We start from the raw sequence: 25,047 nt of genomic DNA, 5'->3' as shown, positions 1-25,047 counted from the left end.
CTACCGTACATATACACAATGGAATATGACTTGGCCGTAAATAAGAATGAAATCTTACCATTTGGATTGGCGTAGATGAACCTAGAGCAGTGGTTCTCAACCTTTCTAATACTCCGACCCTTTAATACAGTTTCTCATATTGTGGTGATCCCCAACCATAAAATTATTTTCGTTGCTACTTCATAACTGTAATTTTGCTACTAGTATTAATGAATCGTAATGTAAATATCTGTGTTTTCCAATGGTCTTAGGCAACCCTGCATGTAATCTCAACCTGTGGGTCCCAACCATCGGAAAATGGTCGTGGCATTAGAAAGGTTGAGAACCACTGACCTCAAGGGTATTATGCTCAATGAAATGTCAGAGCAAGACAAATATGATTTCATTTATATGGGATTCTAAAGAACAAAATAAATAAGCACAATTGGTGGGGTGGGGGAGAAGGCCATTCCAAGGTTGGTGAAATCAGAATTCTGAACTGATGTTCCATTTCCCATGTCACAGTTCTCAAATGTCCCTTCAGCCTTTGCCTACACATGGCTTCCTCTAAGGATCTTTCTATGTAAATACCTTCTCCCAAATGCAGTTCCATGTGGGTTCCTTCACTTACAGCACTTAGCAGGATTTGTAATTACTTGCCCTCACTTGTACATTATCTGCCTTCCCCAGGAGACAGTTATACCTCATACCTCAGCATCCAGCACAGAGTGTATGTCCATGAACCTCTGAGGAGTGAAAGGACATTGTCTTCAGCTCTCTCATTTCATCTGAGCGCCACATGTATCACAGAGGTAGAGGACAGGTCATTATTCGCCAGGGAATGAGATGAATCAGAACAGCTGGGTGGCGCAAGATCACAGGGTGATTAAGCGGCGAGGCCAGGCCGCATCTAACACCAAGGCTCAAGCTTCAGGTTGCAGCCCCAACTCCTTTCCAGTCTCCCGTGCTGCCCCCCTTCAGCAAATATCAAAGTTTATTAATATCCAACTGACTGAAGAGATGGTGCCTGTATCTCAAAGCGTTATGTTTACTTGTACGGCAGGCAGTTGTACATCTCAGAAGCATAAGCCACCTGGAGCTTATGTGGAAATGAAATGACTAATAGCCCTCAAATGAAAATCACAGATGCTGCCAAATAAAATAAAAAAAAGAAGAAGAAGAAAACTCGAAAGGGGAGAGGCACTTTTTGGCCAGATTCTGTGACTGGTGGAGAATAACTATCCGGCATTAGAGTATACATGTGTGAGATTTTAATGGATAGATATGCTCCTAAGAGCTACAAGTAGGTACTTTTTTAATAATCATAGCTAAGGAAATTCATAGACTGGTGTAAAAAAAAAAAAACCTTGTATAGTAAGAAATTCACCTTCCCACCTGAACAAAAAATAAGTATTCTAAGTTTTTAGTTTTGCGTATCAATTTTTCTTAAAGCAAGGCAGCCTATGGGTTCAAAACTTAGCCAGCATAATCTGAAATCAACTCATTAAAGAAAATGTGCAGAGCCAAAACTGGTTTGGCTCAGTGAATAGAGCATCAGCTTGTGGACTGAAAGGTCCCAGGTTCGATTCCGGTCAAGGGCATATACCTTGGTTGTGGGCACATCCCCAGTGGGGGGTGTGCAAGAGGCAGCTGGTCGATGTTTCTCTCTCATCGACGTTTCTAACTCTTTATCTCTCTCAATTCCTCTCTGTGTAAAATCAATAAGATATATTTTTTTTTAATGTGCAGTAATCAGCAGGTGCTTTTTAGCCTAATAACTCAGATGGAGTAACAATTTACCTTTTAGATATGAAAGAATATCAACATCAAGAAGGAAAAGGAATACTTTTTTAACCTAAATACAATTGCCAATGGAACACGTGAATACTTTAGTTGGCATGCAAATTGGAAACAACAACAACCACACACACACACAAACAAACACACACACACACACACACACACACACACACAAAGAAACAAGCCACCTACCAAAACACAGTAAAATATGCTAAAAAGAAACTCTGAAAAGACCTGGAATCACTTCAGTCATTTAAAACCAGCTGGGTCAGAACATTGAAATGCCCTGCCTTCGCAGGACTACTTACTTAAGATAATGATTCTAATTACCATATCATCATTAGTATGCCAAGTTAATTATAATAATTATTACACGTTTTCCACGTACTGCCATACAGTATATGACCTGAAGTGGGAAGGGCTTGGGGGGAAGGAGGAGAGGAGAGAGAGGAGGGATTTTGGATTTTGTCTTAGTGTTTGTTCTTTGCAATGGGGATGGGTGAGCATTGCTCCTAACCTCTGCCTTCTGGAGGGTCAGTCAGTCAGTAACCTCGTTTGCAAGTTGACAGGGCAAGATGAAAGCAGTGCATTATGGGACAGAGCTGCGGTAATTGACTCAGCCGTGGTCATGAGCCTCCTTAACACTGGGTGGTGTCTAACCCAGTGAGTTCACCAGCCACAGACACAAGATGGGCCCTATGGAGACTGAGAGCCATCTACAGCAAAGTGCTTTGTGTGGCTTAAAGTGGGAATTCACGCCTGGGCAAGGGAATCCCAGCGCCCCGGACCCCAGGAACGTTCTGAGAGCTGAGCAGGCGGTCCATAACAGCAGAACTGGCCAGCTGCCAGAAAGAGCTAATAGAGAGCAAAACTCAGCATCCGAAAAGGCCGCCAGAACCACAGGCCCTGGGTGGGGAGAAAAAAGCGAGGCCCCAGGCAATGAACGCGAATGGGAGGCGCCAGGGCAGAGCCAGTTGGTTGAGAATTTGGAGGAGAAGTGGAACCTGTGGATTTTTTCTGAGCCCCTTGCCAGGTGTAGCTAGAGGTAGCCAAACGCCTTAAAAGTGGAGACAGAGCTCCCAGCTGGTGTAGCATATATCTTTTTTTAAATATATTTTATTGATTTTTTACAGAGAGGAAAGGAAAGGGATAGAGAGTCAGAAACATCGATGAGAGAGAAACATCCATCAGCTGCCTCCTGCACACTCCCCACCAGGGATGTGCCCGCAACCAAGGCATATGTGCTTGACCAGAATCAAATCCAGGACTTTCCAGTCCGCTGGCCGACACCCTATCCATTGAGCCAAACCAGTTTCGGCATGGTGTAGCATATTTCTGGCAGGCAGTAGGACACAAAGCCTAAAGATGTAGCTATTTCCTCCACTCGCTTTGTTTTTTCTCCTTCACCCACACACAGACTGCCTGCCCTCTGTAAGACAATTTGATCAAGGCCCATTTCTGTGTTTCCCTGGCATTCACTCCCTGCTCCTTCACATCCTCTTCCCCACCTCCCTTTCTATAATAACCGCGTGAGCCAAGCTACCCAGGAGAGTCATAGGTCCACTGCAGGAACCACCAAGTGCTCTCAGGTTACCAGAACTTGCAGCTTAGAGACCTGAGCAGAGAGGGTTACGTCTAGCATAGGACAGAAGCAGCATCAAGATAGCCCATGAGCATAGCTATGGTCCTTAGCAATTAAAGATGATTATAGCCAACAGCTCCCATCATAATTATCAGAAGCCCATAGCAAGAGCAACTCTCATCAGGAAGTTATTTATAACCTGAAAGCTTTGTCTTCCTTCTCCGCAGGGTCACTCTCTGCTTTGTAAGGAAAGTTATCGGCCGTTCCAGACCCAAAGAAGCACGGAGTCCGCGCATTACGGTGGCGGGAGGGAGAGGGGTGGATGCCTCCGGAAGAGACGCCGCCCAATTAAGAACTCAGGTGATGCAAGGGAGCCCACGTGCCTCGTTCCACCTGGCTCAGGGCAATCAACCCAGGGACATTGAGCACAGCTTGTGAGGCAGGCAACCTGACGGAAAAGCCACACGAGAAGCCGCACCCTGCCAGCTACCATGAAAGCAAACACCGCTCTCTTCCTGGCCGGGGGTAACTTCTTTACAGAATGACAGCCCACTTTTCTTAGCGTTCAACCAGGTGCCGCGCCAGGCCCTGTGTGAAGTGCTTCACAGGCATTCGATCACAACTAGCCCACAGTGACCCAGTGTTAACAGGGGTGGGGCTGGGCAGCGAGAAGCCACAGAACTTCCCCAGTTACACTGGCCTCTGGAAGAGCTGGGAGTTGAACCCAGGCAGCCCAGCTCCAGCAGCCACAAGTTTCAGCTGCCTTGAATATGCTAGTTTCAGGATCGACGCCACAGCAGGTCCAGAAGAAATCAGACAGTTTAATCCCAGGAAGAAGCTTTGCGACTCCAATTCCACCCATTGACAAATATGAAAACTGAAACCCTGAGATGTGGACTGATTGCTAGGGGTCACAGCTTATAGAATAGATGGTGTCAAACAAACAAACTAGATGTAAGTTCCTTGGGGGTCAAGATCACTTCCTAAGAATTAGTTAAAAAAAAAAAAAAAAAAAAGACAATATATGGCCCTAGCCGGTTTGGCTCAGTGTTCAGGGGTCCTCAAACTTTTTAAAGTGGGGGCCAGATCATGGTCCCTCAGAGAGCTGGAGGGCCGGACTATATGAACTACTAATCCCTACTGTAACACCTCGGCTGCGCTCACTGCCCAAAAAACCTGGTGGGCAGGATCAGACTCCTCTGCAGGCCGCATGTGGCCCGCGGGCCGTAGTTTGAAGACCCCTGGATAGAGCATCAATCTGCAAACTAAAGGGTCCTGGGTTCCATTTGGGTCAAGGGCATTTGCCTGGGTTGTGGACTCAATCACCATTAGGGGGCCTGCAGGAGGCAGCCAATCAATGATTCTCATCACTGAAGTTTCTATCTCTTTCTCCCTTCCCCTTCCTCTGAAATCAATAAAAATATATATATTTTTAATAATAGAGTATATAGCATATTCCTCTCACTGCTCCAATCCCTAGTCAAACTTTCAAAACATCACCGTAGATTAGAAGTCTTCTGGTATGGTCAAACCAGGTCATTTTACAGGAAAGGAAACTAAGGTCCTGAAAAGTGACATGATCTGGTCAAAGTCATCTCTGTGATTATAGTTGAGTTTGTGTCAAATAACAAATGAGCCATTTACATCTGGTTTATCTTTTCTATAGGATGGTTGTCCTGGAAGGTTTAAGTCCCAAGTTCATCATTCCCAAAGTGGTATGAGATGTCATGTAAGTGAATAAGTAGATATTCCATGAGAATGCATGTAAGAGTCCCACAGACCACTCCTGGACTAACACGTGTGTGGAGAACAACACTGTACAACCAGAAACAGATTCCAGCCTCTTGAGAGTTTCAAAGGAATGAAATACTAGTAACTAGAGACACCTTAAAAGCTAGCAAAACCACATTTCAGATCATTGTTCTGAGATTTTATATATATACATATATATGTTCTTTCCCATAGGAAAATTTTTCAGATTTATCTCAGGAAGACATTGTGTTAAAACGTATTGCTATCCTCCACCTGAAGTGAAGTCATTAAAATGCAATTCAAATGCGGAAAGGTTCCCCTTCCAGCTGAAATTACACCCAGGGACGTAAGCATGTTTCTAGACCAGAAACTGGCAATTATCCTTCACCCAATAACATAGAGACACTGTGCAAACTAGGACTGGGGGTCCACCTTTATACATTGATCAGAAGTTGATTTACAGCCAGAAAGTCTCAGGTCTGGAATTCACTCCCCACAGTCTTGTTCACTTAAATTTCTCACCACTATTACAAAAACAAACAAAACACAAAAATAAACAACAACAAAATTTAAAACTTCTATTTCCTTTATAAGAACTCAAGGGGGAGGGGGGGGCGGGGGGGAGGGAGCATCAGATAAAACCAAAACCTATTATTACTAAAGTGTAACAGCCAAGAATTCCTACATGCTAGGAAGTCAGGAACTGAGTGATTCAATTTCATATACTTACAACCTTAAGCCATTTCATCCTGCTGAAAATATTAGTTACAAAAATATGCTCTTTACTTTTAAGCAAGAGTAACCTGCACCTGCCTTTCTAGGCTATATCAGGAAACAGGGATTAGCATTTTTGCAGGGTGACAGTTCCACAAGCCATCATAACTCCAGGGAGGGGAAGCAGACTCTGCATTTTCCATCAGGTAACACACAGCTGCCTGAAATAGGAGCAACAGGAAGCAGCAGGCAGGCCTGCTTCCCCCAGACAGCTGGCACATAGCAGCATGGCTCAGGCCTCCGGGGGCTGCAGAACGTGCTCGCAGACAAGCTTCTGAAAGGCAGAGCAGCTACATCTCCTCTCCAGACCCAAGTCCCAAGTTCCAGAACAAGACCATACCAAGCAGGGCTGGAGAGGCCAAGAGCTAGAGAACTTCGGAAGCAATAGGAAGCTAAAAAGCCACCAGCCTCGCCTCCTCATCCCCTTTCTAGATAATGAAGTTAAGAACTCAGCCAAAGGCACACCGGAGGGTTATATGTTTCCCTCCCCATCATTTTGAAAGTTCAAGCTCAGGCTTTGGGTGATTACCTTGGGGGCTGGTTTTGCCACTTTTTAGATGACCTTGAGCCCATTATTTAATCTTGATTTCCTTATCTATAAAACATGAAAAACAAAGGCAGCTGCCAATTGTTGACAAGGAAGCCGAGAACACACAATGGCAAAAAAGAGCCTCTTCTACAAATGGTGATGGGAAACCACATATCTACACACAAAAGAATGATGTTGGACCCTTACCTTACAACATACCCAAAAATAACCCGAATCGGATTAAAGTCCTAAATGTAAGACCTCAAACTATTAAACTCCTGAAAGAAAACATAGGGACAAAGGCTTCTCTACATTGGGTTTGGTGATCATTTCTTGGATGTAACTGAAAGGCAAAATTACAAATCCACAGTGAGACAACACCAAGGTTAAAAAGTTCTGCACGTCGAAAAAAAGAATCAACAGTGGAAAGACAACACCCAGAATGGGAGAAAAACTTGCCAATCATATATCTGATGTGTTTAATATATCAACTATAACTTTAAAATACATTTTAGTAAATAAAATGGCAAAAAGGAAGAGGACCAAGAGGGTGGCGTAGGTAGACACCGGTACTCACCACCTCTCATAACCATATCAAAATTACAACTAAAATACCAAACAGTTATCTTTCAGGACCACCTGAAATCTGGCTGAATGGAAGTCCTACAACTAGAGAAGTAAACATGTACCTACATCGAGACTAGTAGGAGGGGCAGAGGCGCAGAACAGCCTGGTCCGACACTCACCTGTGGCGTGTTTTGTTTTTTTTTAATCCTGCGGGATATCTAGGCTGCAGATCCCCCCCTGTGAGAAGCAAGGGGTCACAGCTCCACACCAAGCCCCCGGGGTTCCAGAGCTGGGAAGAGAAGTCCCATAACCTCAGGCTGTAAAAGCCAGCGGGGATTGTGGGTGAGTGAGGCAGAGGCTGCTGGGTACCCAGGTGTTCATTTTAAAGGGCCAGCTCATGAACTTACTGGGACTCGGCCCCTCTGACTCCAGCATCCGGCGGCCTTGGGGGACCCAGATCATACAGGGAGGAAATGGATTGCCTGACATCGGGGCAGGAACTCAGAGTGGCTCTCTCCCAGACTGAGATGCAAGGGTCATTGTTCCTATGCTGGGACTTCCATCCATGGCAGAGCCAACTGGCAGCCATATTTGAGCTTCCATCAGCTAAGCCAGTGGTCAGCAAGCTGCGGCTCTCGAGCCACATGCGGCTCATTGGCCCCCTGAGTGTGGCTCTTCCACAAAATACCACGTGCGGGCGCGCAGGTAGAGTGCGATTGAAACTTCGTGGCCCAAGTGCAGAAGTCGGTTTTTGGCCTGGGCGAGTCTGTTTTGAAAAAATAGTTCTAAGAAATAGCCAAAGACCCGCATGTGGCTGGAGAGCCATGGTTTGCTGACCACTGAGCTAAGCCCACACTGTTTGCTCCACCCTGGTGATTTCCTGAGACCACATCCTATCCAATTTGCAGCCCCAACCAAGCTGTTTGCAGCAGCTTTTGCATATGAATGGCCTGCTCAGGCTTCAGACTTTAAATCTTTCAAACAAGCAGCAGCTGGCATCAGTATGCCCAAACCCTATCAAAAAGTGGCCCAAGACCTAGCACTAGCACCAGCTTGCCTTAACTTCACAGCTGGGTTTCGCCTGGGTACTTCCTAACCTAACCCAATACAAATTGCAGCCACCTGCAGATCTCTCTGTAGCTCCTGCCAGGTGGCCCCAGGCAGTGACCGGTTTACACCTTCGAGAGGCCCCAGAGCTAGTATACCCAGTGGACAGCTTCAAATCATACCAGATTGTAACTCTCCACATCCACAAGTGACACACTCAAGGGGAAGACTCAGTGAGCACCAAAGACCCACTGAATTCTTCATCTCAATGTTGTCTTTTATTAAAGCCATCACCACTAAAACAGAGCTCAGATATATGGTTAAATAACATACCATTCCCTTTAGCATGTACGTACACACGTACACACATACACACACACACACACACACACACACTATTCCCAACTCCAATAATATGGTCTAGAAATCTCTATGGTTAGAAACCTTTTTAATGTTTGATTGGGAACTGAAGACACATTAAAAACCATAAAACTCTTCATATTTTTATATAATTTAGTTACCATGGAATCTACTGAGCCATGATGTAGTGATGAGTAATGCACAATTAACTTGTATTTCCTACCTTTGGTTTGCAAGAAGGCCCTCCTATCTACAAAGACATGTTTCTCCTGGATCTTCTCCATCCAAATAGTCAATGGTTTCTGATTCTATGACCTAGAGATTTGTATTTCCAGTTCCAAGATATAAGAAATACAAGATAACAGAGTAGCTTAAATGCTAAAGATGAAAAATGTCTGGAGCATCAGTATGGACCATTTTCATAGGGTAAATTCTTGTGGTGGGCCTGTTCTGTGCACTGTCAGATGTTTACAGCAACACCAGCAAAACAGCACTAAATGCCAATAGGTCCCCTCCAACTTGTGACAATCAAACCTGATTTCAGACATTACCAAGTGTGTCCCCTGAGGGTGAGGGGAGTCACTCTAGGTGAGAACCACTGTTTAGAATGACCAGCAGCCCATGAAGTTTTTCATAGGGAACTGAGATTCAGAACATGTGACACCTGGGCCCTGTGAATGGCTTACTCAGGACGTGGTCAGCAAACTCATTAGTCAACAGAGCTAAATATCAACAGTACAACGACTGAAATTTCTTTTGAGAGCCAAATTTTTTAAACTTCTTCTAATGCCACTTCTTCAAAATAGACTTGCCCAGGCCGTGGTATTTTGTGGAAGAGCCACACTCAAGGGGCCAAAGAGCCGCATGTGGCTCTTGAGCCACAGTTTGCTGACCACGGGCTTAGGAGGAGGAGATCCAGGCAGCTGTGGGATCTCCCTCTCTTCTCTACAAAGAGCTGGATAAAGCAGGGCGAGCACACTTGCTCCTGCAGAAACCCCCAACAAAGCAGAACATGGCATTTCTGAACACGGCCTGCGTTTCTGAACATTCCAGTCTCTTTCCCCAAAAAAAAGACACAATTGGATAATCCCAATGGCCAGGCATGTTTTTCCACCTTCATTTGTCTCTGAAGGCTTCCTTTCTAAAACACCTACCCTACAACTTATTTTGCCTCCATTTTTCTTTTCCAGAATCCCTATTCCATCTTAAAATTATGCCCAGAAGGCTACCTTGCAATTCCCTCACACTTGAAGAAACAAAAAGTCTCATAGTGGATGTACAGACCCACCCCAACCAACACAGGCTAGAACGCTGCAGAGGCTGGGAGAAGTGACTGCCATCGAGGCCTTGGAGTTCTCAAATGTCCATTTATGTAGTCATGATTTTTTTAATACAGACTGGTTTATGACCTATAAATCAGTTCAGACACAAACCAAGCTGACTTTATGACTCGGGCAAATCCTGTAATGTGTTTTTTACCATCACATCCATTTTTAAGTGTGCAGTCTGATAGTGTTAGGGATATTCACATTGTTGTGTAACAGAGCCTGCTTCCCAGAGGATTTTTTTTTTGTTCATCCTCTCCCAAGGATATTTTTTCCATGGATCTTTAGGAAGAGTGAAAGGAGGAAGGGAGGGAGAGGGAGAGATATCTTTGGATTGGTTGCATGCACCAAAACCTGCAATCCAGGTACCTGCCCTTGACCAGAAATCGAACCCACAACCATTCGACCCTTCAGTGTGTGAGCTGATGCTCTACCACTGAGCAACCCTGGCCATGGCCCAAAAGGATTTTATGTGGCTTGTAAAGATAAACACATTATTAAAAAGACAGGCAAAATTAAAGCAGACTGAAGAAACACAGTTGTAAGTCTTAGGGGATAATGTGTGTGTGTGCCCACTCTTGCTGTTTCTTGGCTCCCAGCCCCACCCCCCACGCTGTTCCCGCCCAGTGAGGAGGAGAGGATGCATGTAATTGATGAATCTGAAAACAAACGGGGATGCTCAGCTCAACTCCCTCATCCTTTTTGCCCTCTGGAAGGGAGCATGCACGTGGGAGTAAAACTCCTGCCCTGCTCCTTCTTGGCATGTGTCTTCCCTGGGCACCCAGCCCACGTGGGAGACCCCAGCTGCCAGCCTGTGGAGGGGCAGCATTTCCTGTGGCCGGATGGCTAAGTCTCTTTAATTCTGGGATTAGTAGAAAGTGTATTGCACAAGGATATGCGCTATACTTTTCAACCTTACTTCTATCACAGCTTAATTCCTTTGACTCATTTCTTAACGCAGAACTCAAGTGAGGGGGGAACGGTACTCTTTCTTGGATCCTTTAAAAATCCCCACAAAAAGATTTGGAAAACTCATGCTCCCAGCCACTTAGAATAGGTTATTAATACTGATCAGGGGAGGAGGGAGTAGGGGGAGCCTGAATTGTCTGACTATTGAAGCAAAAGAGAAACCATGACCAGTGTGCAGATACAACTAGGGGCCACTCAGTGGTCACCCTGCCCTCACCTCCCTCACCTTCCTTTCCCACACAGACTGGAAAATCTAAAACTTGCCTCCCCCAAATCACCTCAGCCAGAAAAGGCCGGGGGACCCCATTCTGGCCCATGGGACATCCTTGAGAGTCAGCGGGCACAGTGGTGAAACCAGGGACACCACAGAGCCCCCTCAAACTTCCAAAGAGCTTTTGTTGTGTTACATGAGGCACAAAAACACATTACATGAATGTTCACACATTAAGGAAAGATGGTTGTCCATGGTTGGCATGCAGAAAGCTCTGGTAACAAGACCTTGGGTTCTCAGAAAGTTCGACCAGTCAGAATATAATGTTGCTGCAACACTGGTTCAGATTTCCCTGTACAATGATTCTATAAGGGGTGATTTCCTACACAGTGTTTCTTGCCTTTTTTCCAATTATGAAAAGACTAGTAGCCCTGCACACAAATCCGTGCACCAGTAGATCTCTGCAGGGCCTGGCCACTCTGCGCCCGCTGCCCGGAGGCTCTCTGCAGTCCAGAGGCCCATCCGTGGCAGGGTGTGAAATGCTTGCCTCATTGCCAGGGTGACAAAGCAAGCATTCTGCCAGGCTGCTCTCACGAGCCACTCTCAGTGGCTGCCCCTCTGGGACTGGGGAGACTCTGCCAAGGCTGAGAGGACTGGGTGCCGCCATTTTATGGCTATGGGTGCCGCCATATTTGTGATGGAGTGACGGTTAATTTGCATATTACCCTCTTATTAGATAGGTTATGTGACCTGGCCAGTGTAACTCAGTAGTTGAGCACCAACCTGTAAATCAAAAGGTTATGGTTCTATTCCCAGTCAGGGCACATGCCCATGTTGCAAGCTTGATTTCCAGTGGGGGGCATGCAAGAGGCAGACGATCAATGATTCTCTCTCATCACTGATGCTTCTTTCTTTTTCCCACTCCTTCCTTCTCTGACAGCAATAATAAAAATATATACTTTAAAAAAAAATAGAATCAATCGCCCTAGCTGGTTTGTCTCAGTGGCTAGAGCTTCGGCCTGCGGACTAAAGGATCCCAGGTTCTATTCCAGTCAAGGCACATGCCCAGGTTGTGGGCTTAATCCCCAATAGGGGGTGTGCAGGAGACAGCCAATCAATGATTCTCATCATTGATGTTTCTCTCTCTCTCTCCCTCTCCCTTCCTCTCTAAAATCAATAAAAATACATTAAAAAAGAAAAGACTGACAAAAGGGTTAAGAAAGGAGTAGGTAGTTAAAAGGGTAATCTAAGAAGAATAGTTTGTGAAAAGTACCAAAGATATTTAAGTAGTAGTTTATTAAGAAAAAAAATCCACATCATACTAACTAGGTTAACACTGCTCATGTTCTAAGAATATAGTAACCCCTCTTATTTCAATTGGTACAGAAGCAACCAATACAGCCTCCTTTTAAAAAGGCTTCAAGAAGGATCTTGTTTTAATAACTTCAGGCCATTCTGAGAACACTGCTGCACACGGCCTGGCCTTTGCTGTCAGTTAGCTCTCAGAGCCTCTTGCCAAAGGACATGCAGCGTGGAGGGAAGCTGAAGGGCTCTGGGTTAGTTACACGGGCCTGGCTTTGAAGCCCTGAAGCAACCCCTAAAACTCTCACAGCCTCAGTTTCCTCGTCCATAACATAGGGTAATCAACTTCCCGTGTCATAAGGTCATTGGGAACGTTAAATAAAACAAGCAGTGGGAGATTCCTGGTACTCAAACCACCGGAGCATTCACTGAGATCCGTTTAACATGAAGCAGAATTCTCATGGGTTTCCTAAGGCATTCATCAAACTTTTTTCAAAAAAAAAAAAATCAGTAGTCAATAGCTAAATGAAGAGAAGGAGAAAGAGGGTGAGGAGAAGGAGCAGAAGGTAGAGAAGGAGAATGAGGAGGAGGAAAGGAAATGGAGGAGGAGAAGAATGAGAGGAAGGGGAGGGGAAAAGCCAACACCATTTGTGTAACTTCCTTCCCCCTACATGGGTCACTTCACACCCCTCCCTTAAATTGTCAATATTTCTTCATTACACTGCAAGCTCCTTAGATGTTGAAACTATGCCTCATTTTTGCTCTTCCCAAAAGTAGCAGAGTTCCCAGCACAGAACAAGGACTCAATACCTACTTGCTGTTTTTCTTCTTGTTGGAGAGTTAAAAGTTAAATTTCTGGGCTCTTACTAATAGATTTTTATTGTGTGGGGCTCTGCTATGTTTTTTGATGAAATTTATATCACTGGTACCCAGAAGTGGGATGGAAGGAAGATCCAAGTTTTCAAATAGAAGCAAAGATCACTGAGAATATGGAAATAGGTACACAGAGTCAAGGTATCACTCTAAAGATTACTTATTTCAGAGGGAGAAATGAATACTTACAACAGAAAGACCTGTCAATCACCCAACTCAATCAAGTGATTAAACTCAGCATCACCAATGAATGGCAGGCAAATAATATAAAGCACAGCATTGGCCATGAAGCAAAAATGTATTGTCTGAGTCTAATCACACCCCTGGACTGAACTTCCAGCACACAGGACATTCAGGGAGTGGAGGAGCCAGGCGAGTGACACCATGAGAAAATACTCAGATAGATCTAAAATGTGGAACATTCCACAAGTCAACTAGCCTTGTCCCTTCAAAAGCATGTGGGGCTGGAAAAAGAAAAACGTTGAGGCATTTCCTGTTCTAGATTATATAATGCTAATGAGCTAAATGCAATGTATGAGTGAACTTGATTGGCTGCTGGTTTGAGGTCATTTGAATATGGAGATATCTATAATAATAAAGTCATAATGTGCTAATTAGACTGGACAGCTGAACAACCTTCTGGACGACCTTCCACACGAAGCCAGGCTGCCAAGGCTGAGTCCCTTTTGCATGAATTTTGTGCACCGGGCCTCTAGTATGAGTATATTAGGGAATGATGAGTAACTTTCTTAGGATGTTAAAACTTCTGCAGTTATATAAAAGAAAGTCCTGCCGGGACCGGTTTGGCTCAATGGATAGAGCGTCGGCTTGGGGACTGAAGGGTCCCGGGTTCGATTCCGGCCAAGGGCATGTACCTTGGTTGCGGGCAGATCCCCAGTAGGGGGTGTGCAAGAGGCAGCTGATCGATGACTCTCTCTCATTGATGTTTCTAACTCTCTATCTCTCTCCCTTCCTCTCTGTACAAAATCAACGAAATATATTTTTTTAAAAAGTCCTTATTTCAACTTTTTGTATGCTTGAAAACTTGTCATAATAAATGTTAGAAAACATGCAGTTAAAGCAACAAGCAAGCTAATTCCTCTCTACCCTACATAGAAATTTCTTTCTCTTGCATTTAATACCAAAAATGAATTAGAAAACTCCTGTGTTAGTGCACTTGGGCCAGTTACCTTAAGTGGTTCAGACACCCGCTATAACAGAGTCTGGGGACAGCAGTGTTACCATGGAAAAAGCACAGCCCTCTTAACGGGGTATCATTTTCATTGTCCTTTGAAACCTGATTATCCCCACACAAAGGATACTATCAGCACATAGCTGATAAGTAGTTGGCTGTGCCTGGTATTTGCTTATTTAAATTTTTTTTTAAATAAAGTAAAATCATTTCTCTTCTTTTAGTTGGACTCCAGTAGAGAAACACAGAAAAACTAATATCATAACCAGCACAGCTCCTATTCATCCTTCCCAAGGCTTCAACTCCATCACCTAGGTCCTAAGGAGCCCAGTTTTGAAGGGGCAGCTTGTGCAGGAAGGTGCAGCCAATCACACAGATTTCTAGGAACGACATTTTCTAGCGGGCCACAATAGATGCTTGGCCTCCTCACAGGAGAACCCTGTCCTCAAGCCTAGCACCCTGTCCCCAGGAGCTGACTCATGCAAGTCACCTCACCAAATCCAAGAGCCCCTGCTGTTCAGAAAATAATGATGAATTCTACTCCCAAGTTCAAGTCACTGAGGGGTCTTCAACCAGCAACGAAAATAGCTTTGGATAAACTTGGGAAGTTACTTCTACATAAAGACAACCTAGTCATACGATATTGCTCAAGTTTGTTTGTTTAAGTGAGGCAGGCGAAATGTGAGAAATGCAGGTACGGAGGCAATGAGGGATGTTTTTCGTAGTCTGGGTACCTCGTCACCCAAGCTCCTGGGGAAGGGAAAGGCAAGCAGCAACTTCACTCCACACACTGGCTATTTCTATGCCTCCTGGAAGCTTTCTAGAAGGACAGCTATTAGAAGGTAAACTTGATAAATTAGAACTGAGAGAGAGAGAGAGAGAGAGAGAGAGAGAGAGAGAGAGAGAGGGAGAGAGAGAGAGACTATCTTATAGCTAAAAGTTTGTATTACTTGGGAAATGAGTGTGAAGTGAGAATCTTAAAACTAGTTCAGAGAGCTCTCAACTTTTTGATTCTTTCCCACACTGAAACGCAATGCTTATAATACATATGTAATACATTGCATATAAATATACATAAGGTCTCTAGGAAATTGGGAAAGTGTAGAGGGCCGCCTGAGAAGGCACATGGACATCCTTTAAATTGTCAGCTGAGCCCGAGGCACTGGCAGGGTACCTTTGTCCCGGTGTCAGCAGGGGCGGGTCTAGATATGTAAATCCAGTAATGCTAGGGCCTAGTTAAGAATGCAAATAAGCTCCTTTGACCCTATACATAAACCTGCGTGGCTTGGGGGGTCGCCTTGCTGCCTCTCCATCAAAGAGATGGCGCCCACCTAGTGCCCAGCTTGATGAATCTATTTCTGCCTCCATGTCTCTTTCTTCTTTCTCTAATTTCTTAATCCCCAGCTCCTCACTCAGGAACCTGTCGTTTTCCGTGATGGACACGGGAAACAGAGAAACAGCCCCCCCCCCCCCCCCCCCGCAGGAAAGAGAGGGTTTCCTTTTGATTGTTGACCCCCTCTTCTTTGAGAGGACAGGAGAGTCTTACCTAGGTACAAGGATGCGTTCTCCCTCTTGACGTTGTCATCCAAGTAGGTTGGTCCCAGGGTATAAATAGGCGTGGAGCCCATGCCGATGAGGATCTGCGCGCACACGAACAGAGCCACGAAGAGCCAGTGGTTCTTCCCTTCCGAGTCCGTCCGGCAGGCGGGGGGCCCCGAGGTCCCCAAGGCGTTGCCGCCGCTCTGGCACAGGCCTTCGTTGGAAGCCGAGGCGTTCAGCTCCTGGATCTGGTAGGGCGGCGAGATGAAGTGAGGTAAGGCGAAGACCACTGCGCCGAGGGCGATGAGCAGGCCGCCCACGGCCAGCCACCGCGGCCGCCGGCCACGGCCCCCGAAGTAGCTGACGAAGACCACCACCACGAGGCTGCCGATGTCGAAGCAGCTGACCAGCAGCCCGGACTCGGAGCTCTTGAGGCTGTAGCGCCTCTCGATGGTGGTGATGACGCTGCTCAGGTACCCGGAGACCATCAGCGACTGGATGAAGGTCAGGAAGCACATGCACACCAGGAAGCAGCGCGAGTCCGTGAGGACCACGTAGAGGCACCTCCTCCCCTGGAGGGTGGCCAGCGGGGGTGACACCGCCCTGAGGGTGCTGCAGTCCACCAGCCCCGCCACCTCCGCCGACGTCGATGTAAACGGGGCGGAGGTGGACGGGGCGGAGGGGCTGGCTGCCAGCCGGCTCAGGCTCTGTTTCGGCTCCTGGGGGCCCGCAGCATCCGTGGCGCCTTCTGCACCTGCAGGGCTGAGGTCCTGCCGGCAGGAGGCGCTGTTCAGGACCGGCAAACTCTTGGACCTAACGGTTTCCGGTGGGCGCTTGTGTTGGACAGCTCCTGCTGTGGCCGAGGGGCCTTCTGGCGGCTTCCCCGCCTGGGGCTGCAGCCCCGCGCTGGCCTCCTCCATGAATTCAGATTCGATCCGCTGATTGCATTCAAGGAACTCCCGCGCTTTGCTTTTCATCCACCGGCAGGAGGGCCCGAAGCCGGGCCCACACAGTCGCGCCCTCCACCACGGACAGGGGCTGGGGGAGACAGAGCTGCTCGGTGGGTCATCCTCACCAGCAGGGAGCTGCCCAAGGCATCCTTAACTCAGAGGCAGAGGCAGCAACCCCGAAGCTTCAGCTTCGCAGCCTCGCGCCCCACAAGGGGGCAGGGGTCCTCGCGGCCCTGCGCTGAGCTCGGCTCCGGGTCCACCTCGGGGAGGCAGCTCGCAGGAGGAGCCTGGCACGTCCTGGGCGCATCCCCTCCTCCTCTGGGCCCGCCTCCCGGAGCGAGAACCCCCGCCCGGTGCCCGGCGTGGGGATGCTCAGCGCCAGCGGTGCATCCCGCCCAGCGGGCTGGGCCAGAGGCGTGTGGTCCTCGCTGACACCCTCGGGAGCAAAGATGCCAACCTGTGAAGCAGAGAGAGGGAGGTCAGCAGAGGACGGCTGCGGCTAGGGCAGGCGTTTTGCGCCCTGGGGGGCCTCTGGAGGGAGAACTCGGGCTGTCCCAAGCCGGACTGAGGGCTGAGCTAGGAGCAGAGCCTGGAGGCGGCGGCGGCGGCGGCTGCAGGATGCAGGATGCAGGACGCAGCCTCCAGTGCGGGAACAATAAACGGCAGGCGGTTGGCGGAGACCCTCCCTCCTTGTCTGCTGAGGGCCTGCCCCCGCCCCGCCCCTTTTGCCACAAACATCGCATCTGCTTTTTATATGGTAATAAGGATTCACCTGGCAGCTCTGACTCAGAGGCAGTGTCTTTTTATTCGAGTGAACTAATTGCAACCTTTTGGTCCTCCTACTCATCCATCAGCTCAAAATAGAAAATGCCCCGAAAGAACAAAGAAAAGTTTGTGTGTGTGTGTGTGTGTGTGTGTGTGTGTGTGTGCATGTGTGTGTGTGGTGTTTAACAAACAATGCATTCCCAATTTTTTTTTTTTAAAAAAGAGGGGGGGGGTAGTGTGTAGAAATGTGTGCACACACTTGTGTGCAGGCACGTTTGCTCCATCTGTTGGAGACACGCACCCAAAGCCCGAGCAGAAAGGTCAGCGCTCCCAGCCCTAAAAATAGCCCCGCGCCAAAGCTCTCCTCAATGCACCCCCTCCCCCCGGGGCGCCTGAGGCCGCGGCCCGCACCACGTCCCAGCGCCCAGCGTCTGGCGAAACCGAAAATCACTTTGCTCTGCGGAGGGGAGGGGAGGGGAGGAAAGGGGAGGGGAAACCGCAGCCAAACAAAGAGGCACGGGCCCCGGAGCAGCCCCGGGAGCAGCCCGGGCACGTGGCGGAGCGATGCGCTATGTGCACCCAGCGCGCTCCCCCGGGCGGGCCGGGGGCGGGGGCCGGGGAGGACTGGGGGGGGGGGGCGAGGGGGCCCGGATGCGCGCAGGCTATGTCTGTGTAGGAGCCCCTCGCACCACCCGGCACCAGGTGGAATTCAGCGAGAGCTGAAAACAGGTGTGACCCCGGGGTGAGCCGAAAACAGGTGTGTTCCGTTCCGTTCCCAGCCCGGGGGCACCAGGTGGGAGAGGAGACAGCGCTGCGCTGCCCTGGGCTCACGCCGCCGCGGCGCGTTTTGTGATGCTGCTGAGACAAGGCAGGAGGAAGGGGATGGAGAGAGGGAGGGAGCGAGGCGGAGAGGCCGGGCTGCAGGGGCGTCGCTCCGGCGGCGTCTCCCTCGGCGCTGCCGGCCGGACCGGCTCCCCGATTCCCCGCCGCCGGCCGCTCACGGCGCGGACTTCCCCGCCGCCGCCGGCCTGGGAGCCTCCCGGGGAACCCCGCCGGCGCCGCGCGGAGCCGGGGAATCCCGGCGATCACACACACACACACACACACACACACACACACACACACACACACACACCCGCACCGGGGCATCCGGGCCCTGCCGGGGGGAGGGGGCACCCACTCCGCCGCGCAGACTCGGGTGGACCGGGAGCTCCCGAGCCGACGTGGGATCCAGGGACACCCCCGCGCGCGCACACGCACACATGCACACACGCGCGCACACACACATACACACGCACACACACACACAAAGCCGGGGGCAGCTCGCCGCGCTGCAGGGCGCACACGCCGCGGCTACTCACTCGCGGTCTGTCAGTCCGGCTGGCTGGGCGCGGAGCGGGTCTGTCGGTCAGTCCGCTGGCTGGGAGGGGAGCGGGTCTGTCGGTCTGTCGGTCAGTCCGGCTGGCTGGGAGGGGAGCGGGTCTGTCGGTCAGTCCGGCTGGCTGGGCGCGGAGCGGGTCTGTCGGTCTGTCGGTCAGTCCGGCAGGCTGCGGAGGGAGCGGCAGGAGACGCGCGCCGGGCCGGTGCGGGAGCAGCTGGGAGCCGCCTGGGGAGTCAGCATCGGTCCGTCCGGCCGCCCAGAAATCAGTGGAGAAGGCTGTGACTCAGGCTGAACTCTTCCCCCCACGCCTCGCCTGTCACCCAAGCCTCCTCTCTTCCTCCACAGACAGACAGACACCGGCGCGGAGACGCTCGGAGCGGAGGGCGGAGGGCGGAGGGCGCAGGCGCGCGGCGGCCGGCCCAGCCCGCAGGCGGCGGGCTCCCAGCTGCCTGTCACCTGCATGCGCGGCGGGGCCGGCCCGGAATCCTGAGCCTCCTCCGGGGAGGTCTCCCAAAACGCCAGCTGCTGAGGCAGAGAGTCCCTGCTGAATAAAGAAAGCACTCTTCTGTCCGTGGCCGCTCACAATGTCTCAGGGACCATAGAAGGTTCTTGGGACCAAAGATGAACAGAATAGGGGTCCCTCCACAAAGGAAGCACTTGCCTTGTGGGCTACCCCTGTAAGCGGCCGAAAACAACGGTCCGTTCTCTCCTAGGTGCCCCTGGAGAGCCTAAGACCCGTTAGCCTGTTAGATCTTCATCTCCAGGCAGGAAAGGTGTGGGCGAAAGCACAGGGGCACCGGGCAGCCAGGGTGTCCGTGGGTGCTAAGTGTCCCACGGAGACTTCAGGGATGGGGCAGAGGACTGGAACTTCAGAGGTTGTGTGCTGTTGGCCCAGAAGGGCCAGTGGCATTGTGACTTGCCCCCCAGCAAGCAGGTTCTGGTGGTGGTGGGTGAATGGAGGACACAGTGAGAGCTCTGAGGCAAGTTAGGAAGCTGCCTTTCAGCAAAATGTGGTGAGGCATTCATTACAGGGCGTGTTGGGGGGGGGGGGGGGGAAGGAGACTGGCTGAAGGTGCACTGAGAAGGTAGAAGTGGCCAGATGTGGAAACTGGAGTCATCTGGCCCATGAGAAAACCAGCCAGTGGAGGGTGTCACTAGAGTTCCACAGGGTGTGACTGGGTGGCTGAGGTCCACTGAACACGCAGGAGGAGAACCACACTCTTGGGAGAAAGATGGCTCTCGCTTTAGAGGGGTTGACTTGGACATGCGTTTGGGACAGCCAAGTCTCCAGGCCCCATAACTCATTTGACATATGCCACACAGGAGGTTTGGGCTGGGGACATGGGTGAGGAATCAACAGCCCCGAGCTGGCCTGAGGAGAGGAAGGAAGATCACGCAGAAGTCAAATAGGCTGACGACCACGGAAAGAGAGTGAGCAGGAGCTGTAGCAAGCAGGAGGGCCCTGCTGACCTTGGACAGAGGGAGGTTGTGGTGACTACGCTGGCCGTGGCTGCCATACCAGAGCCACGTCACTGGCCATTGTCTCCACGTTACACATGGGAAGAGTGAAGTGCGAAGAGATTAAGTATCTTGGGAAAGGTGCACAGCTAATCTGTAGACGCTACGAACTCACTTGTCCAAAAATCCATGCTCTTAAACCTGACTCTACGTTCTCTCCCTTTCCATTGTACAGTGGCTTGACTTTCCAAGGCCCCTTATATTTGTTTTGTGTGTGTGTGTGTGTGTGTGTGTGTGTGTGTTTAAATATATATTTTATTGATTTTTCACAGAGAGGAAGAGAGGGGCATAGAGAGCCAGAAACATCGATGAGAGAGAATCATCGATCAGCTGCCTCTTGCACACCCCCACTGGGGATGTGCCCACAACCAAGGTACATGCCCTTGACCGGAATCGAGCCTGGGACCTTTCAGTCCGAAGGCCAATGCTGCATCCACTGAGCCAAACATGATTCCACTTTGATCCAACAACCACCACACCCGCTGCGGACCCTTAGCGAACATCTCCCGCCCCTATCCCCTCTTCCTGAGATCTCCATCAAGCCCAACATTGCTTTTCCACAAAATGGCAATGTCACTCCAGCAGCCACCCTGCCCAAGTGGGCAAGGATTTATGGCCCTTCCTGTACCTGAATACTGTTCTGCACTTATTCTGGACTCGAACAGGATCGATCTGTCTCCTATTACATCCTCCAAGCTCTTTGGTGCAGTCTCTCATTTCAGCCCCAGCCCAGACGTACGGTGGTTCTATAGCAAATTCAATCAGCGGTGGCAGGTGCCAGCAGAGAGGGCTTCCGTGCCCAAAGTCAAATAGCCATGTCCCTGGAACACGCTGTGTTTATTCATGGTGGATTACCATGGCTATGCTAGAAACAACTTTAAGAACCGGAAGATATTTTTTATTGCCACTAATAGAAAGGTCGTGATTTTGTAGATAGACTTTAAAAGGCCCGGTTAGCTGCTACCCACATAGGAAATAAGAAGAACACATTTAGCAAGACACGCTTCTTTTGCTTTCTCTTTACTAGTTACATATGACTTTGGGAAGGCCCGAATCTTTGGATTCAGAGAAGGAAATGGACTCACATGATGGGGTGCTGCTGCCCCTGTGGTTTATGTCACACGATGTCAGAGAGAGTGGCTGGCGAGGCAGGACACCTGCCTTGTGAGGTGTATTGGGAGAAGAAGAATGTGACTGAAGATTTCAAATTCCCAGGCTTGCGTATGCTCCTTCTAAGTCATTGGTCAGTCTAAATCACACTTACATGGCTTCTTTCCCAATCTATAATAGCAGGGTAGCCTTAGGAATTGCCTGGGACATTCTGTGGCCTTAAAGTCCAGCTGCTCTGGGAAAGGGGGCAGGGGAGGAGAGGGAGCCTTTTCTCCACCCCCTTCCTTCCTCCTTAAAGAGGTTCACTTTAGAGGTGTCCCACACACACCAGGAGAACCGAGTTTTGGCCCAGAATATTTTCTGGGCTTACAATATGATACACAGCTGCCACTGCTGGACTTGAATTGGGAATCTATTGTTTGAGAGGAAACAAACTATATCTTTAAGGTAGCCTTTTTATAAAGATTGAAATGCAGCTATACTCACAGACTCTGAAGACGTATCCAGATTATTAAACTCTGTGACGTATTTAATCTACACCTCTATTCTTGATTGGGGGGGGGGGGGGGGAGAGAAGTAGTTTATGGCATGCCTGGTTTCAATTTGTATGTTTTTTTTTCCTTTTTTAAATTAAAGTTAATTTTTATTGACATCTAATTGACACATAACATTGTATGAATTCTAGGTAAACAACAGAATTATATTTTCTATGTAGATATTGAGAAATGATCACCGTAGTAAGTGTACTTAACACCCATCACCACACATAGCAACAAATTTTTTTTCTTGTGATGAAAACTTTTAGGAATCCACTTTCAAATATCCAATACAGTACTGTTAGCTATAATAATTGTAAGCTCTTTACAGCACTTGGTATTTCTCGCTCAGAAGCGGTGCAGATCTGGCCCTAGGCTGCCGTGAAGACGGTCACGTCGGCCCTGTGGTGTGTGGTCCCTGCGAGGGCTGACGGAGGATGCTGACAGACTGACTCAGCTTTGACACCGCACATCACACAACCCAAAAAACCCAACCTACTGAGCCACACTGGCCACGGCACCAAGGCCACCTCCGATGCCATTAGATCTACAGTGATCTCACCCCTGACCTCTGGAAAGAGACCGTGTCCACCAAGCCTCCCTCTAGGGACCTCACTGACCATCCTGTGAAGACCCCACCAGAGTTTCTGTGCAGAGGACCCAGCCTCCAGCTGCGACCACCACATACTTCTATGCAAGAAAAAGATTAAGTGACTTACTCCTGAAAAATAGAATTAGATTAAAGCAATTTGCATCAAAGTAATGTAACCTATAAATAAATAATTTGAAAGAAGAGAAAAAATCAAATAAACCCAATTGGAGTTGGGGGAGTGAAATATATTAAGCTGTCTAAAATAGAAATGCTAATCACAAATTAGAATTTCTTAGAAGATCTTAGAATGTCCCTGAGATCTAAAAGCATATAAGAAAACACAGGACTGCCCGAACCGGTTTGGCTCAGTGGATAGAGCCTCGGCCTGGGGACTAAAGGGTCCCAGGTTCGATTCTGGTCAAGGGCATGTACCTTGGTTGCAGGCACATCCCCAGTGGGGGGTGTGCAGGAGGCAGCTGATTGATGTTTCTCTCTCATCGATGTTTCTAACTCGCTTCCTCTCTGTAAAAAAAATCAATAAAATATTTTTAAAAAACAAACAAACAAAAAAACAGGTCTGGGAGAAAGTGACAAACCCCTGCCATTGTCAATGTGTCTGGGTTCTCAGCATTCCCGGCTTCTCAAACGAAGGCCCCATGTCCCCAGATGCCCTGGACCACCTGCCAGCAGTTAAGTCACGTGATAAACATGAGACATCTTCCTAGAAAGTCACCTTCATTAAATTTTGGACATAAAATGATTAACGGAGACATATTATGGGGTAGAAATAAACACTCAAATATATGTCCTTTTAAATAAAGCAGGACCCTTTTAAGAAATGGGGTGTGTGCCTAAGGTTACTTAGGGCTACTGTCATACTAGACACCCTGGGGTATGTGGCCACTCCCTTCAGTCAGACTACTTTTGTTGAAAGGTTTAAGAAGTCCCTTTATCTGATGCTAGTTCTATCTTTAGGAGGTGAGTATTTTATTTAGAAGACCTGGGGAAAGTGGGGGGACCTCAAATACAGTTTAGAATTCTCTCAATTTTGTCCACACAACTCTTTTTCAAACAAAATATGCTTGAGAGATTATGCTATCAATCACTCACGCTTTAGGACAAATTGCATCATTCATACTTTTTCCCAATATCTGAAACGCTCCATGTTTAGAAATTGGAAGGTGGGAGGGGAGGTAATCAGAGCTCTCATAAGAAGAACTGCCAACTGTATTGGGTAATCTGAGGGGACTATTTGCCGTGAAGTGGCCAAGTGTGGGGAAACCGTGAGGGATGTGCTGTACCCTGCAGCTGGCAGCTACCTTCCTCCCACACCAGGCCTCAGGGGGCAGCGGAGAGAGCAGTTTTTTTATTTTTTTATTTTTTTTATTATATGTGTACATATCTTACCATTGCCCCTCCCACTCCCATACATGCTCTCACCCCCCAGTGTTTTGTGTCCATTGGTTATGCTTATATGCATGCATACAAGTCCATCGGTTGATCTCTTATCTTCCCCACTTCTCCCTAACCTTCCCACTATAATTTGACAGTCTGATGCTTTACTGCCTCTGTATCTATCTTTTTGTTCATCAGTTTATAATGTTCTTTATTATCCATAAATGAGTGAGGTGATGTGGTGAGGGAGCAGTTTTTAAAAGTTGGGCAGAGAGCCTCACATGGAGAAAGCCATCGATGGGAGCCGTTGCCCGCAGCAGAGGGACAAGGTCAGCAATGACCCTGCAGGGAGGAAACTGGGTGAATAAGCACAGACTGGTCCTCACGCCTCTGACCTCCTGCTGGGTGAAGCCTTTGGAAGCCAAGAGAGCGAGGGAATTGCCCACAGGAGCAAGTTGAACAAGTCCGCCTCCGGGGCAAAGAACAGGCTGTAGAAAGCAGGGAGTGGAACTGGAGGGAGAAGCAGAGGAAGCCAGAATGGGAGACTGAAGGGAAGCATTGAGCCTGGCCTGGTTTGCTCAGTGGTTAAGTGTCAATCTATGAACCAAGAAGTCACAGTTCGATTCCTAGTCAGGGTTAGGGTTAGGGCATGCAGGCAGCAGCCGATCAATGATTTTCTTTCATCATTGATGTTTCTATCTCTCTCTTCCTCCCTTCCTCTCTGAAATCAATAAAAATATTTTTTTTAAAGACAGGGGCGGGGGGACTGTGGTTTGACTCATTGGATAGAGCATGGGCCTGTAAACCAAATGACCCCGGGTTCAATTCTGGTCAAGGGCATGTACTTCCATTGCAGGCTCTTCCCCTGCTCAGGCCCTGGTCGGGGGGAAGTGGGGAGAGGGGGGCGTGGCACCCGTCGATGTGTTTCTCTCACATTGATATTTCTCTCTGTCTTTCCCTCTCTCTTCCACTCCCTCTGAAAGTCAATGGAAAGATATC

General features: G+C 48.7%; 1 protein-coding gene across 4 annotated transcripts in view; it reads right to left on the bottom strand.

Annotated features, from left to right (window-relative positions):
- SLCO5A1 (solute carrier organic anion transporter family member 5A1) overlaps positions 1-16,985 on the bottom strand; it is a 100,236-nt gene extending 83,251 nt beyond the window's left edge. For all 4 annotated transcript variants that reach the window (XR_014793155.1, XR_014793156.1, XM_084864356.1 and 1 more), the window contains exon 1: positions 15,809-16,985. Coding sequence is in view for 2 of the 4 variants with exons in the window: in XM_084864356.1 (XP_084720482.1) it covers positions 15,809-16,778 (970 nt within the window). In the remaining 2 variants the exon portion in view is untranslated. The remainder of the gene's footprint in view (positions 1-15,808) is intronic.
- Between the last annotated feature and the right edge of the window lie 8,062 nt (positions 16,986-25,047).

Source organism: Pipistrellus hanaki, assembly GCF_964339955.1.
Source record: "Pipistrellus hanaki genome assembly, chromosome: 17".
NCBI classification, from domain to species: Eukaryota; Metazoa; Chordata; class Mammalia; order Chiroptera; family Vespertilionidae; genus Pipistrellus; species Pipistrellus hanaki.
The sequence above is the reverse complement of the archived record's forward strand: the minus strand, read 5'-3'. Positions and strand labels throughout refer to the sequence as shown.